General features: G+C 43.0%; 1 protein-coding gene across 1 annotated transcript in view; it reads right to left on the bottom strand.

Moving 5' to 3' along the window:
- Window positions 1-14,499: 14,499 nt before the first annotated feature.
- Window positions 14,500-16,416, bottom strand: part of ankrd13d (ankyrin repeat domain 13 family, member D) — a 43,485-nt gene continuing 41,568 nt past the window's right edge. The window contains exon 15 of the mRNA XM_039767531.1: window positions 14,500-15,637. Within this exon, the coding sequence (XP_039623465.1) occupies window positions 15,343-15,637 (295 nt within the window). The 3' untranslated portion in view covers window positions 14,500-15,342. The remainder of the gene's footprint in view (window positions 15,638-16,416) is intronic.

Genomic DNA, 16,416 nt, shown 5'->3' with positions numbered 1-16,416 from the left:
CCGTTACTGAATGTACCCCTCATACAGAGGGTGAGAGTCATTGTCCAGGATGGTAAGCAGCTTCCTCTCTTCTACCACTCCCTCCAGTGAATCCAGCCAGACTCTCAAGACGGGAGCCTTTTTAATCAGTTTCGTGACTTAGTCTATTGACATCATTTGCACTCATGCAACTTCCCCAGCTCGCTGCCACACAGGAAATTACATTGGCCACTTACAGGCTGATGGAAAACAGGGTATGAGTGGCTGGCTCACAGAAACAGAGGCGACTCGGACCCTTATACATAAACCTCAAGGTTGTCGCTCAGATGCACCCTGAGGTGTTTGTATGTTTTCCCCACCTACATTTCTTCACTATCAATGAGAACCAGTGGCAATGTGGGCTTGACCCTCCTGAAGTCTACAATCACCTCCTTTGTCTTATTGCTGTTGAGCAACAGGTGATGAAGCTTGCACCATTCAACGAAGACCTCCGCTAGTGTCCTGTATTCACTTTTCTGCCCGCCACTGATTGACGCACCCTGCCACACGGTGCTCAGTTGTGGTTTGAGGAGCGTGACAAAAGAGTTCAAGGTGTTGACTTGGCGTAATCAGAATACAAGTTCAATATGGCACGGTGCTCTGTGCAAATATTCTAAACGTGCTTTTCTTTTCTTCTCACATGTAAAGCGAACACAAAGCCAGATTTAGCACACAGGGGCTCATCATTTAGAATTGCTGGGCAAGCATCGTAAGACAAGACAAGTTAAGGACGACTGCGAAATGGACAACGTGTACTGTTTCTGTGTGTCAGAGTCAGCATGACATTGGATCTTCTTTTCCTTGTTTGGAATGCCGTGATTTATCTAAGTCGGGGTCTGCACATGGAGAAAGAGTATAAAGCCTTGGAACATTGCCTGGCACACCTTTGAAGCTGGCGGACGGATGGGAGATGCCGTCATCCGATCCTTAAAATCCTTCCACCGCAGAGAAGAAAATGGCAGACTCTACACATCTGGCCCCCACTTCGGTAATAGTCTTGTCATGGCTTTCTCATCTGTTATGCCACGTACACCGTCATTAAACAAAGCTATTTCTCCTATGTGATTTCTTACCGCCGTATCACTAAGGGAGGGGTATCGCCTTTTAATATTATATCTCTATAGATTCGGGTTACTTAAGACGCTGCACTTACAAAAGAACTTATTCCAACAAGGGAGCTAGCGCCCCCTGCCAGATTCACTTGGCCTCCAAATTCCCCAGATCTCAATCTGATGGTGCATCTATGGCAGGGGTCCTGGAGGGTCCACAGTGGCTGCAGGTTTTCATTCTAACCCTTTTCTTAATGACTGACCTGTTTTTGCTGCTAATTAACGTCTTTTGAACTCATTTCTATTTGACTTGCTCTTGAAGACTCGGACCCCTTAATTGTTTCTTCTTCCTTAATTATCAGCTAAACAATAATGCGATACAAAATGAGCCAAACACAACTGGTGTCCATCATACAATATCTGAAAATAAAGAAAGATGAAGGTCTCAGGAATGCTGATCTGCTCAGGTCCACAACAGCGCTCTTAGAAAAGAGAAAATCACTCATTTCTGAAATGTCTGCCATTGCACCGCAAGAGTAGCAACAAGCCATGGAATTAAGGAACGAGTTTAACGAGAAGAATCAGAGCCTAATTAAGCAGCCGGTTGGAGTTTGAGGCCCTGACTTAGTTGGTCTTCTGTTGGCTCCCCCACTTCACATTTCATTTCTGTTTGGGTGCCATTTAAGGAAAGAAATGAAGCAACTCCGAGGAACAAATCGTAAAAGAGAAATCAATTCAAATGAATTCACAAGAAGTTAATTAGCAGCACAAACAGGGCACTCATTAAAAGAAAAAGGGTTAGAATGAAAACCTGCAGCCACGGTGGTCCTCCAGGACCAGAGTTGGCGACCCCTGATCTATGGGATGTGCTGGAAAGACAAGTCCGATCCGAGGAAGCCCCACCTCACATCTTATAGGACTTGAAGGATTAGCTGCTAACGCCTTGGTGCCCTTCAGAGGTCTTGTGGAGTCCACACCTCAATGGGTCAGAGCTGTTTTGGTAGCAATGGGGACTTGCACAATATTAGGCAGGTTGTTTTAAAGGTTGTGGCCGATCGTTCTATATTTTACTTTAATAGTTGATGATGGCAGCAATGTCTGGCCCTAAGGAAGGGGTCAACCTGGCCTGAAGGACATGATGATGTTCAAACTTGGATATCTGTGGATTCTAGTACAGAAGACATTACGGCTTTGATGGATATTTGCAGTTTATAACCTGCCTGACCCTAAACACTGTAATGATGGAAGCTGGTAAGCTCAAGTCTGCACTTGGAGGTTGGAGGTCTTCTGTTTCTTGTGTGCTCTTGGTGAAGTACACTGACTGTAGACTTCAATAATGAGATGGTTTCACATATCAGGGAGACTACGCCCCAAGCTCATATCCCATTAGTCTTACATGACTACCGACACATTATGAAGACCTTGGCACACATGCAGCCCCTGGTCAGAACAGCATGGACCCTGTGCAGTTGGGCATTTGCATTGTTAATAATCTGTCTGACCCTGCAAATTGTAATTGAAGAGGCTGATAAGTTCAAGTTATAAAAATCAGACATCTTGGTGCGCAGATATAATATTTATTTTGGGAGGTTGGTGAACTTAACGAAACCCTCATTTGACACTGGCCCTTTACCCAGGAATGATCAGGATGCTCCTATATGGTCCATCTGGCAAACTGGCCTCCTGACTCTTAAGAGCTATGGGGTTACGCTTTTTCATTTATGTGATCCCCACAGGGATGACCTGCCTCAGTCGATTTGGGGCTCCAAAGCATCCAAGCATCCAACCCTTAGAGGTATAAGGCACCTCGGTCAAGCCGGGGTGACAAGTGTAGCTTGAGTAAGGACAGTTGTGAATCATACTGGGATGTGGCAGAGTGCTCTGACTCTTTTTCTCCCTTGGCTGCAGACCATTCACGGGAGGTTCCAACTGGCCCTTTTGACGTCCCTTCTGGGACCAAGCCTATGGCTCCGGCCCCTGTGATGTCACATCCGTGCTCAAACCTATGGTTGAAGACCTTCTTGAGCCCGACCCCTTTGATCTCACTTCCTGTCTTCCCCTTTAAAAGCCTCCACCTTTTTTGGGCTCGGTTTTATGCACAGCAGTGCTATCATTTAAAACTTCGCTTTGCAGCCAAGAAACCCAATATACGAGTGGCTGCCCCAAACGTTGCTGTGGCTCTTTGTGGAGTTTGTGACACAAGTTAACAGCCCGATGGCAGGCTGTTGAGCCGTTCACGCCACAGTCACAAGGCAGCGCTCAGCCTGTTTCCTCCCTGCTAATCTATTAGCTGCCTACTGCACTTCTCAAGCTTAGAGTTGCCTGATTTAGTCGGACGTGTGCCACAGTGTGACACTTGACAAGCCTGGTGCGAGAGTTTCTTTGCACAGACTGTCCATTTTGTTTTTATCACCTTCAGCACCATTCATGCAGTAATCCTCAGGAAACAGCAGACGGTACTTCACTTCTCGATTTTACGCACCCCCTCCCACTGCTTGATAAGCTTATATGGCTTTTTTGAATAATCATTTTTAATTTGTTAGCAGCATGGAGGCCACACCAAGTCAGACCCTTTTTAGAGGCATCACGTCTAGACTCCTCCAGCAGCCAAAATAAAATGTGAGCCATCTGGACGACCGAGTCCTAATATTTGTATTGTAATGTGACGGCATGGAGTGGCGACACTGAAGCCTTAATGAAAGGCGCTACATCAAGTAAAGATCTGCTACTCAAATATCAGTTCCCCATTTGTTCTGTAAGCTTCATCCCATCCACTTTCAAGCTGCTCCAGGCCAGCGCTTCTCAAGTTCAGTCTTGGGGGTCCCGGTGGCTGCAGGTTAAAACCCCACTAACATAATTCAACGCTTGCATTCATTAAGCAAACTTTCATTTTCCACTTTCCAGTGACAAAGCTGGATTTGTTCAGATTGTATTGAAAGGAAGGTGGTAAGCATGTACCATGGTGTGCCCTGCATAATGTTTGGGGCACAGACACATTTGTTCTTGGTTAGCCCCTCTGCTCCCCAGTTTGAAGGGACAAATCAAACGATTCAGACATCGAGATTAGAGAGCACATTGGAGACTTTCATTTAAGGGGACTTGCAGACATTTTAGTCACAAAACACTTACGCTATAGAGTCCCCCCATTTCAGGGTACCTTAATGTTTGGACACAGTAATGGCAGGCCTATTAAAACCATCATATTTATGTTTTTTATATATATATACACATATATACATATATACATATATACATATATATATATATACATATATATATACATATACATATACATATACATATATATATACATATATATATACATATACATATATATATATACATATACATATACATATATATATACATATATATATATATATATACATACATATATATACATACATATATATATATATACATATATATATATATATATATATATATATATATATACATATATATACACATACATACATATATATATATATATACACATACACACACATACATATACAGTGGAACCTCGGGTCACAAACGTCTCTGAACAGTAATAAATCAGGTTACGACCAAAAAGTTCGTCAAACTTTTGCGTCTGTTCACGACCACACACTCGGGTGACGAACAAGCCAGTTTCCTTTCCAGTTCGTACCCGCCGGTGATTTGCGCACGTGCTCAGTCTCTCCCTGTACAGTACATTGTTCTCGGTCAGACGTGCATCGCGCAGGAGGACTTTACCTCAAAACTGTAATCTCCTCTCCACCCAGTTCCTCCTCACTTCCTTCATGCCAGAACTCGACTCATGCAAGGTTAGTCTTCTTGGTTGTTTATGGTTAGTTTTTGTATAAATTACGGATTTTTCAAATGTTCATTTTTTTCCCTGTGCTTAAAACTCATTAAAAAAAAAGTGTTTACAGCGAGCGGTTCGTAAGGCTGTAGCCTTAACTCCTGCAATGTTAGTTTTCTCTGTTGTTCAATGTTTTTACATTTAGTTTACTAATACACTGTGCATTCTATGGTATAATTAACTATTTTTGTGCTTAATCTTTAAAAAAATATATTTACATACAGTTCATACGGTCTGGAACGGATTATTTGTATTTGCATACAATCCTATGGGGGAAATTACTTTGGGTTTTGACCAAATCAGGTTACGACCAGTTTTTGAACGAATTACGGTCATGAACTGAGGTTCCACTGTACACAGTGGGTATAGAAAAGAATCCCCCCCCCTCTCGAAATATTCCCATTTTTTTTTTTTGCTTTACGGCCTTAAATGAAAATACAAAACTAATATTTCTTCCCAACTTTACTTATTCAATGCAACCTTTATCATCCAAGTGAAAGATATCACAGCTACAGTTCAGAAAAAATATAAAAACTCAAAAACAAGGCCTACTGAGATTAATAAAGGATCAGCCCACCCCCCCAATGTCAAAGTCATTTTGCTGACCCACCTTTTGCTTTAATGACAGCCTTGAGTCTGTTGGGATTCTTCTCTATCAGCTTTGCACACCTAGATCGAGTAACATCTGCCCCCCACTATTCTTTGCAGAACTGTTCAAGTCTGGTCAAATTGGACAATAAGCGTTGGTGGTCTGCTGTCTTCATATCGTTCAATGTGTTTTAGGTCTGGGCTCTGATTGGGCCACCCCAGGACATTCACTTTTTTCTCCTTCAGCCACTGTGTAGTCAATTTTGCTGTGTGCTTTGGGTCATTGTCGTGTTGAAAGGTGAACATTCTGCCCATCACTCTGTGCTCCTTGGGACTGATAAAGCCTTTGAGATTTTTTTTGTCTCCATCTCCGGCCTTGTGTCCGTCCACAACTCTATCCCAGAGATCTTCTGAAAGTTGCTTGCCACGTGGAGACAGTGATTTGCTGACAGTTGCACTACCAAGCAAGGAAATGAATGCTCCAGGAACAGCTTCACTAATCCCATGGATTACAATTGATTACAGGTGGAAGGAAGCCATTAACATTGCAATGGAAACGGTGGGCACTGACACCTGATTGAGTTTACGAGGGGGCTGATCCTTTATTCATCTCAGGATTTCTTGTTTTTTATTTTTTAAAATTCTTCTGAACTGTAGCTGTGATATCTTTCACTTGGATGTTAGAGGTTGCATTGAGTAAGTAAAGCTGGAAAAAATATTAGTGTGTGTGTTTTCATTTAAGGCTGTAAAGCAAAAAAAAATTTCGAGGGGGATTCTTTTCTATACCCACTGTATGTGTATATATATATATATGTGTTCGGATTCAGCGGGTTGGATAATGGATGGATGGATGGATAGATTATATATATATATTATATATATATATATAGTCAAGCACGTGTGATTAGGGGACCATGTACGGACCCAAACTCTAGTGTGAAGTCACATGCTAGAAGGGAATGGCGGGGTACTAACCTCTATTTCTGCAGAAAGAAAGACGCACCGCCGCCATGAATCTGCCATAACTCCCTGACCACGCATTGCCACTTCCGCCTTCCCTCTGTCGATCCCTGATGACATCAACGCTCCTAGCATCCATCTCGGTTCCTTCCCAGCAGCCCTCTCTCTCTACTTCCGGTCCCTCACCATAAATGTTCCCCACTCCTCCATTTTGACTGTCTGCTGTTGTATATGGAAATCGATACTGCACTGACGAAATTAATTTTTTGCATATTTCTTACAGTATACAGGGCCGGAAACCCCAAACCTTGACGACTTGTGTATCTTTCTTTTACTATATATATATATATATACATATATATATATATATATATATATATATATATAGGGTGGTCCAGATCTAATTATGCCATTTTCATTACGCTATAACTTATTAAGTTTATTACATAGAAAATCACCTGAAAAATCCCAGACCATCGAGAAGTGTGTGAACTGACGATATGAAGAATCGTCTCCGCGCCAAACTTGAATCGTCCCCGCATAAATCAAAGTCATCCAGATGATCTGGATCTGCATAATTAGATCTGGACCACCCTGTACGTATGTGTGCATGTATACTGCTGAAAAAAATTAAAAGAACACTTTTTTTTTTTTTTAAATCTGGTTGGAACAAAAACCTGCAATGGTCCCCCAGGACAGAGTTTGGGAAACACCGAGTTAGCCAATAAAAGATGACATTTTGCTTCACTTCTCAACACATCGATTCACTCACTTACTCACTCAGTCACTCCATCTGGATTAAGTTCAAATTGAACGACAAAATAGTAAAGGAAATGAAATAAAAGGAGGAATTCTTATATAATACGCTACTGTGGCAGTCCGCTTGTCTGTCCAGGATTTTAAATCACCTGTAGCTGGCAAACCGATTGACCTATTGACCTGAAATTTGGTACGCATATCTGGTCCAGATCTAATTATGCAGATCCAGATTGTCTGGATGACTTTGATTTATGCGGGGACGATTCCAGTTCGGCGTGAAGACGATTCTTCAGTTCGCACACTTCTCGATGGTCTGGGATTTTTCAGGTGATTTTCTATGTAATAAACTTAAGTTATAGCATAATGAAATTTGTATAATTAGATCTGGACCACCCTATACTACGTGATGTCTACTATCCGCTTTCGGGGCAATGATTGGCCTCCAAGGTAATTCCTCTTTTTATTTTTATTTTATTGTAGAATCAACTCTGCAGCAGCCAGCAAGGCGGCTATGCAGTGCATGCGTACGGGCACCGTTCTCATCCCTACCACCTTCGCCGTCACTTCCACTACGTCTTCATATCTTAAATCATTCTTGAGGCTGATTGAAGACTTAAGTGCCAGCTTAAGTGAAAAATTTAAGAAAAGACACTAAGTAATTGCAACATAAACACTGACTTAATTCGTTTTAACGCGAAAAGATGCAGAAGAAAGAAGAGAAGAAGCGGGCGGCTAGGGTGAAGAAAAGAAGAGCTGCTCAGGAAGCAGCAAGCACATCAACCTCTTAGCAAACGAATGCTAAACGTACAGAGAAAGAAAAAGGATGAAAACTATGAACGCTCAAGTTAAGTGTATCCACTGCACGTTATCATGCGGTGCGCTGTTACTGGTTAGGGTGATAAAACTGGATTTGGATGTCCTTTGAGAACAAGTTGTGCGTCACATGAAGGAAGCACAGGGTCCTCCGCACCACTGAAAGAGACTCGCTAAGAGGCAGGTGGGTTTCAAGGGTTACTTTAGACCAGGGTCACCAACTCCAGTCCCGGAGAGCTACTGTGACCAGTTTTTGATGCTAATAAACCATTTCCTTTTATTTTAATTGACTTCTCGTGAGACTCTGACCTCCGAATTGATGACACCTAAACATAAATTTGATGTGAAGTGAGCCAAGAGATGACCGACTAAGTTGGGGCCTCAACTTCACTTCATTCAGTTTCTTAATTTGAAGCCAAGTCTCGTTGCTAATTAGACCTGTTATTTAATTCAATGGCGCTCGCTCAGTCTGCCATGGCAGACGTTTCTAAAACTCTTTTCTTTTTTAAGGGCGCTGGCTGTCAAAATGTTTTGTGGACCTGAGCAGATCGACATTACTGAGGCCTTCACCTTTCTTTATTTTCAGTTATTGTGTGATGGGCGCAGGTTGTTGTTTATGTGTTGGTACATTTTGTGTCTTAATGTTGTTTGGTTGCCAATTAAGGAAAAAAGAAATAATTAAGGCAAACAGTTAATTAGCAGCAAAATCTGGTCACTAATTAAGAAAAGGGTTAGAATGAAAACCTGCAGCCACCGTAAGCTCTTCAGGACTGGAGTTGGAGACCCCTGCTTTGGAGCGATTGTGACTATCTCACTGTGGATTTTTAAGAGGTAGGGTCCCCGTGATGCTCACTTTCAAAGTGTATACTAAGTTGTTATAAGAATCTTTGAAGAATGGCCGGTGACTGCTGTCATAGAGCCAGCCAGTCATGCTGTTGTGCTGCCAAACAAAGGATTTTCACAATAGCATCAAGACAAGCCCTCTACTAAAATTTCTTACCTGCTGACTCTCACGAGTACGCAGACACCCACCATAGTCCATCAGAGGGACCACAAACACTGACCAAAGTGATGTTTGGGTTATTCGGGTGAAAACCGCTCAGTGCAGACCTAGTCAGGTTGGGTTTCCTGCATGAAATCTGTTTCCCCGTGTTCTCCACCTGTGCTCTTTTAACCGAATGCGTCCCTCCAACAGCAGCAGAACTGAAAAATCTTACAGAGTGAAACATAATTATGTCTAGTTATTTTCAGTAACATGTAGGATCAAGTCTCTAAAATCACCTGCAACGCTTTTGCCTTTGAGCATAATTCCTGAAAATAAGAACTGCCACTCAAACGTTGCCCCCAAGAGTATCAGATATTCAGTCAAATGACATTCATGTATAGTCAAGTCAAGCCACGTGGAGATCCAGTTTTCACTTCATGATGACCAGCTGATATTTTGTATAGATGCCACATGGGCTGGACCGGCATCCCGGCCGGGAAGGAAACAAGAAGCAGACCTGGAAGGAAGCATACGAAAAGATGTACGTGCAGCCCCATGTAAAAGAAAAGACAAAGCTGGGGAGTTTTTACTCCCCCAGCATGCTAGATGGCAGCAGTCCCGGATATCTGTGCCCAGTGGAAAGAGTCACTGGGCGCCACAAGAGGGCTCTACAGGGAGACAAACTCCCGGTTATAATGGACTGCCGTGTGACCCAGAAGTGCTTCCATTGGGCAATCGCCGTGGCACTGGAAGTACTCCCGGGTCTGTAATAAAAGGGACCGCACAAACTCTTCTAGGCAAGTTGGAGCTGGGAGGTACAGAGGCAACACTCGACTGGAGGAGGGTGAGAGAAATTAAGAGTAGGAAGAGAAAAACCTTTTGTTTTGTAACTTTTTTGTAACACTAAATGAGTGTAGTGTAATAAACCAACCTTTATTTGAACCTGGGACTGAGCTTGTGTGTTCATATTGGGGGTTTGGGGCCTGCCGATGCCCAGGTATCCTTCGCAGAGGGTATAAATACCGTATATACTCGCGGATAAGTCAGGGCTTGATTTTACTGTATAATTTCTGGTATTTTATAATGTCGGTCGTATAAGTCGAATGTGGAAAACTCACGCTATTGGTCCAAGAGATTATGATCTGCTAATGCCGACCTAAGAGTAACCACAGAGCACATGGCCTTTTTTTCTCCTATGTATTGTGCCTACGTGACCACACAGTAATACCCAAACTATTCTGAAGCGACGTTTGCACTGATTTGTGTTTTTTGCATCTCATAAACCTTTATCGTAAGAGCATCCTTTATCCACGATGGAGCATTTGATCAGAATAAAATATAAAGCTGGTTTTAAATTAAACGTCATTGAAGTTGTGAAAGAAACTGGCAACTGCACTGCTGCAACAAAATTCGAGAAGCTGGTGCGAGATTGGAAGAGGCAAGAAGATGTAAAAAAAAAATAAAAAAAAATTAAGTTGTATTTTTGAACGGGCGTATAAGTTGGGGTCTGATTTTATGATCGATTTTTTGGGTTTCAAAAGCCGATTTATATGCGAGTATATACGGTACTTTTAATATAATTCACCCTCATTTGTACTGGTGAGGGTCATAGCACTAACACGCTGACATGGACAGACCTGACTACCCTATCTCCAGCTGCAAAGTGTCAGGTTCTTGATGGGGTTCAAACCCAGGCTTTTTTCCCATTTTTCATTATAGAGGGAAGACCCCATCCGACGGTACCCAAGATACAGGAGGTGCAATGTCAATTTCATCCTGGCTGTGGAACAATAGCCCAGATCATCTCCTTGGTGCAGTTGCTCTAGGGTGCATGAGAGTATGACACCCCACTCTATATAGATTCCATACATTTGGAAAAAGGAGATATGAACAATCAGCCACAACCTTGAAAGCACCTGTCTAATTCTGTGAAGGTCCCCCTTGTATCGCCAAAACAGCTCTAGCCCATCGAGGCGTGGACTCCAACAAGACCTTTGAAGGTGTCCTCTGGTATCTGGCACCAAGACTTTAGTAGGAGATCATTTAAGTCCTGTAAATTTTGAGGTGGGATATCCATGGATTGGACTTATTTTCACAACGCATCCCAAGGATGTTCAACCAGACTGAGATCAGAGGAATATGGAGGCCAAATCAACACCTTGAATTCCTCGCCATGCTCCTCAAACCATTCCCAGACAATTTTTGCAGTTTGGCAGGATGCATTATTCTGCTGAAAGAAGCCACTGCCCTCAGGGAATCCTGTTGTCATGATAGTCTCAAAAAATCTTTTGGTAGGTGGTACATGATAAAGTAACATCTGCATGAATGCCAAGAACCAAGGTTTCTCAGCAGAACTTTGCCCGGACCATCGGACTGCCTATGCTGGCTTACCTTCTTCCCATAATGTATCCTGTGCCATCTCCTCCTAAGGTAAACAAAGAACATACACATCCAGCTGTCCACAGAGTCTAAAAGAAAATGTGGCCCATCAGACCAAGCCAGCCTCCTCCATTGCTCCATGGTCCAGTTAGGGCATTCACGTCTCCGTATTGTAGGCGCTTTCAGTTGTGTTCAGTGGTCAGCCCGGGCACACTGACTGGTCTGTGGCTACACTGCTCCATAAGCAGAAAGCCTACACCTTCCTCTCATGGCCAGTATTAAGTATTTCAGCAATTTGTGCTACAGAGGCTCTTCTGTGGGATTAGACCATACGGGCTAGCCTTCACTCCCCACAAGCACCAATGAGTCTTGTGCACCCATAACCCACTTGGGTGTTCACTTGGACCACTTTTGGTAGCCACTAACCTCTGCATACCGAGAATGCCCTACAACACCTGCAGTTTTGAGGATGCTCTGACCCAGCCATCCAGCCATCACAATCTGGCCATTTCAACGTCACTCAGATGCTAACGCTTGCCCGTTTTTCCCGCTTCCAACACATCGCCTTCAAGAATTGACTGTTTGCATGTTACCCAATACGTCCCATCCTTTGAGAGGTGCCATTGTGACAAGATAACTAATGTTACTCACTTCACCTGACAGTGCTTTTACCATTGCAGCCGATGGGTGTAGGAATGATGTGCTGTGGAAAGTGCTTCGGGAATATGGGGGAACAGTGCAACGAGAGCTGTGTCTGCATATTTGACGTTAAGCTGAATTTGTTCACTGTGGGTGTCAGACTGCATCAAGGCAGTGTCTTGTTGTGTTATCATGATATTTCCCTCTACTTACTCTTTACCTAGGGGTAAGTGTACTCGTCAGGTTCGTTACCGGGTTGGTCTGTTGTACCTTAAGATTAACGCATGCATACACACAGGAATTCAACAATGCCCTATGAATGACACACACAGCTGGTTAACCTCTAGCACTTCACACCACACAAATGCCATAGGAATAACACAGCCTGTTGCTCTTTTGGCATTTCAAGAGTCTTACTTATTGTTGGCACGAACAACATACGATGTTTAAAATATATCTGACTTAAATATTACTACATTTAAACATACAAAAGGCTCACCATCCTTGAGTATAGGCCATTTATCAGCCAAGAATGCCTTACTTTATGCACTGTTCCCTACTATTGGGTGGGCCCTCAGCCTTAACAAACCTCGCAGCATAGAGCGTATGACAAACCTCCGGCTGCACCAGATGCTCTAAATAATAAACTATATCTCAAGGATGAATGTCGCAAGCATGATCTTGCTGACAATCAGATGCCGCTCTTGCCCTCCTCTGACATCGCTCTGTTCTCTTTTGATGTCGTTCTTCAGACGAGGCAAATTTTTATAAAATTTTACCGGGGGTTTCACAACATGCACCTGACTGGCTGGTTGTCAATATGATGAATGAATTTGCTCAAACTCTCTCTTCAGTTTGAGTATGTCTGTTTTCCCAAGCAATAAAGGTTTTGATGTTGTTTAGTAACTATGAGCATGTCTTCCTTACCCGGGCTGTAAACCCATTTAGGAACGTGTCGCCCCAGATGCCCATCTTTTCTCCGGTTATAAAGTAATTGAGAGCCTGAGGCATCACTGTGCCTTCCTCTTTTTGCTTAAACAGCTGTTTTAAAAAGTGAGGTACAATTCGAGAAGAGCACATGCTTTGATGTCTCCTGTATTTAAGTTCATCTAGAATTGTCTTAAGCAAAATATAATGAAAAATTAGACAAAAATCTGCAGATTTTGCACACCACAACACTTGAAATCACTGATGTTTGTGGTGTTCATGGACATGATATCAAGGCTTAATCGAGGATGTGAGGGTATCTAGTTGGGGAGACTACTTCATGCAGATGATGTTGTCCTCTTTGCCTCTTCTGGCTGGGGCCTTTGCCACATAGTCGTTTGAAATTGCAGGAATGAGGATCACCACTTCTAAGTCTGAGGTCATGGTTCTCTCCCAGTGAGGAGGGTACAATTGCCCTCAGTGGAGGTGTTCAGATATTTTTCGGATGTTGTTCACAAGTGCTTGAAGAAGTAAATGAAAAACCAATTAAGAAGATTAAAGTGGCAGCTTGTTTTCCGTGGATGTTGTACCTGTCCATGGTGGGGAAGTGAGAGAGGATTATAAAGACAAAATTCTCAGTTTACCAGTTCATCTACATCCCTGTCCTCACCTATGGTCAACAACTGTGAGTAAGGACCAAATGAATGAGACTACGACTACAAGCAGCAGAAATTATTTTTCTTCGCAATGTTGCTGGGCTGACACTCCGTGATAGGGTTAGAAACTCAGTATATATACATATACACACACACACACATATATATATATACTAGCTGTCCCCCTCAGCTCTGCCCACGCAGTAGTGAAACAGGACAGTGAGGAGAGCCCTGCCCGGCTCCCCACGCCTGATGTCCTGCTTCCTCCTCTCCTCGGCCCACAGCCTCTCTCTCGTATTACTGCGAGTATATCGCTCCCGCTACCAAATTATGATTCTTGGCATGGTGACAGAAGTTGCAAAATCAACCGGAATGTTTAATCAAATTATAGAAAAAAAAAACCCAATCTAAATCCGTTAAGTAGTTCTCTCATGAAGAGAGACAGACAGACGGACATTGGTTTTTATATATCAAGAGATATAAATCTGCGGTGGGCTGGCACCCTGCCCAGGTTTGTTTCCTGCCTTGTGCCCTATGTTGGCTGGGATTTGCTCCAGCAGACCCTGTAGTTAGGATATAACGGGTTGGATAATGGATGGATGGAGATATAAATAATGTGTGAAAGTTCATTTTGAGAGGCGGTAATGTTTATGTATGTAAACAGCTAATACAGTTTTTTTTTTTTAAATGAGCAGATGGACACATCGAAGTGGTAACAAAATATAAACGGTGTGTGCAACTGGGCTGAAAAGACAAAAGGGGATGATGCAAAAGCCACTCGAGTGTAGCAATTAGGAAATAAACTCACACATTTCATCAGTCCCTTCAAGCTTTTACATTAAACAGAAAGTGTTGAGGAAAAGAGGAAGTAAACAAAAACCCAGTAGAAAAGGTGAATTATATTTTTCCAGCCATTTTAATTACAGTATACATCGGGCAAGTCCGCTTTTATGTGGCTCAACTTTCCCGGCCCCCCATCTGCTTGTTTGCCTGTCTGCAATTCTTTATGATGGGAAAGGAGCCACAGAAATGGAGAACAGTGAGCTGGCTTTTAAAAACATCTGAAAACACAAACATCTTTGTCAGTTCTTAAATTAATTTTTCATTTTAACATTATCTCTTTGATTTTCTCTTAAGCTAGCATAACACATTCTTCATATGAGCTATTGCACACACTGCTCTGGGGCAGGGAGGGCAGACCTGGGTATCTAAACCCACCCAGCCTTGCTCTCTCCTGGTGCAAGATCGCTCTCAGCAACACCCCGCCTGAGCGGAGAAAGAGAGAGTGCAGTGGATGGTGGGGGCAAGACTGACAGATGCCACCTCATGTTTAAATCCATCCCAAGTGTAATGTTTTGCTGATGAATACAAACTCAAAAATTAACCCCCCTCCTCTGTCCTCTGAGATAAGAGAGACCCCTGCAGAGCAAAATTAAAAATAACCACCAAAAAAAAAAAAAAAGTGTGTGCCTAGCAGCTCCTGTTCAGTTGAACAGAAGTAATCAATACTGGTCTGCTGTGAAGACTTAGGATGGGGAGGTTGGGAGGTTTGAGAAGGGCCCCCACCAAAAACTTACATACGGAACAGCTAAGACCATTCCTTGTACTCTCTCTTTCTCTCTCACCGGGGCAGGCCCTACCTCCATCAGTGCTTCCTGCTCTAGAAACTAAGGGAGACCTCTCCTTGGCTGTTCGCGTACCCGTCTCCCCACTCCCTGAGCCCTACTTGTCAGTCAATGACAGCTGAAGTATCCTTTGCAGCTCCTCTTCTTCCTCGCGCCACCGCCGGTCCCGTTCCTCTTGCTCACGGGATGACAGTTCCATGGCGAGGCGCAGCTGTTCGTCAAAGCTCGTCAGACTATAAGGTGGTGGGGGTGAACTGACAGGCGTCAGATGCTGGTTAACTGGAGAGAGGGGCAGCACTGGGGTGTCATCATTGGCAGTATTGCTACCGTCAGCATCCCCTCTGTTGCCTACTGCTTTCGGTACTGAGAGGGAGAGAGATTCCCGAATTGCTCTAAAAAGAGAATTAGAAAGATTCAGGTTAAAAACACACACTTTAATGCTTGAAGACATCAAGTATGCCAACAGTCTACACTGTCCATCCATCCACCTAGTCGATGTCTGAGTGCCAAAGCTCCAACCACACACACACACACACACACACACACACACACACACACACACACACACACACACACACACCCCCTCCCCTAAGTTTTTTTTATAATCCCCTTTATTCACTTTAGCAAAACGATAAGTGTCCATGTGTCTGTTCGGTTGTCTACATTCCAAAAGATGGCACAACGCAAGCATTAAAGGAATAAAAATGATATACAGTATTCTTTTAAAATGTTACTTACTCTATGTAGTTTGTAGTGGTGGCTAAAAAAAAAAATCTCATGTTCATGGAAAAATTAAAAACTGAATATTCAAACACAAGGTGGTTGACAGGAGGCCAATGCTATACAAAGTCCAATGATGTGAAAAAAAGTCCACGGAAAAAAGAAAAATTGTCACGTAACTCGAGTCACATAATCCAGAGGTTTACATTCAATCGCGTTTTTTTAGGAAGAAAGTGCTAATAATATTTTAACAAAAATGCATATAATTTGCACTCTCTCTCTCCTAGAAATGACTTTTCAGAGAGACACTTTCACGTACCGTGAGGTGAGTCTTTGTGCCAAGAGATTTAACCACGCCTGGGGCCGGAAATAAAAGACAAAGAGTAGGTGACAAAGTAGAAAGTCGTAAAGAATTCAAAAACGGCGCAATACACTTGCAGAGCAGGTTAGA

This window comes from Polypterus senegalus, chromosome 10 (genome assembly GCF_016835505.1).
Source record: "Polypterus senegalus isolate Bchr_013 chromosome 10, ASM1683550v1, whole genome shotgun sequence".
NCBI classification, from domain to species: domain Eukaryota; kingdom Metazoa; phylum Chordata; class Cladistia; order Polypteriformes; family Polypteridae; genus Polypterus; species Polypterus senegalus.
This window is presented reverse-complemented; position numbering and strand designations above follow the sequence as displayed.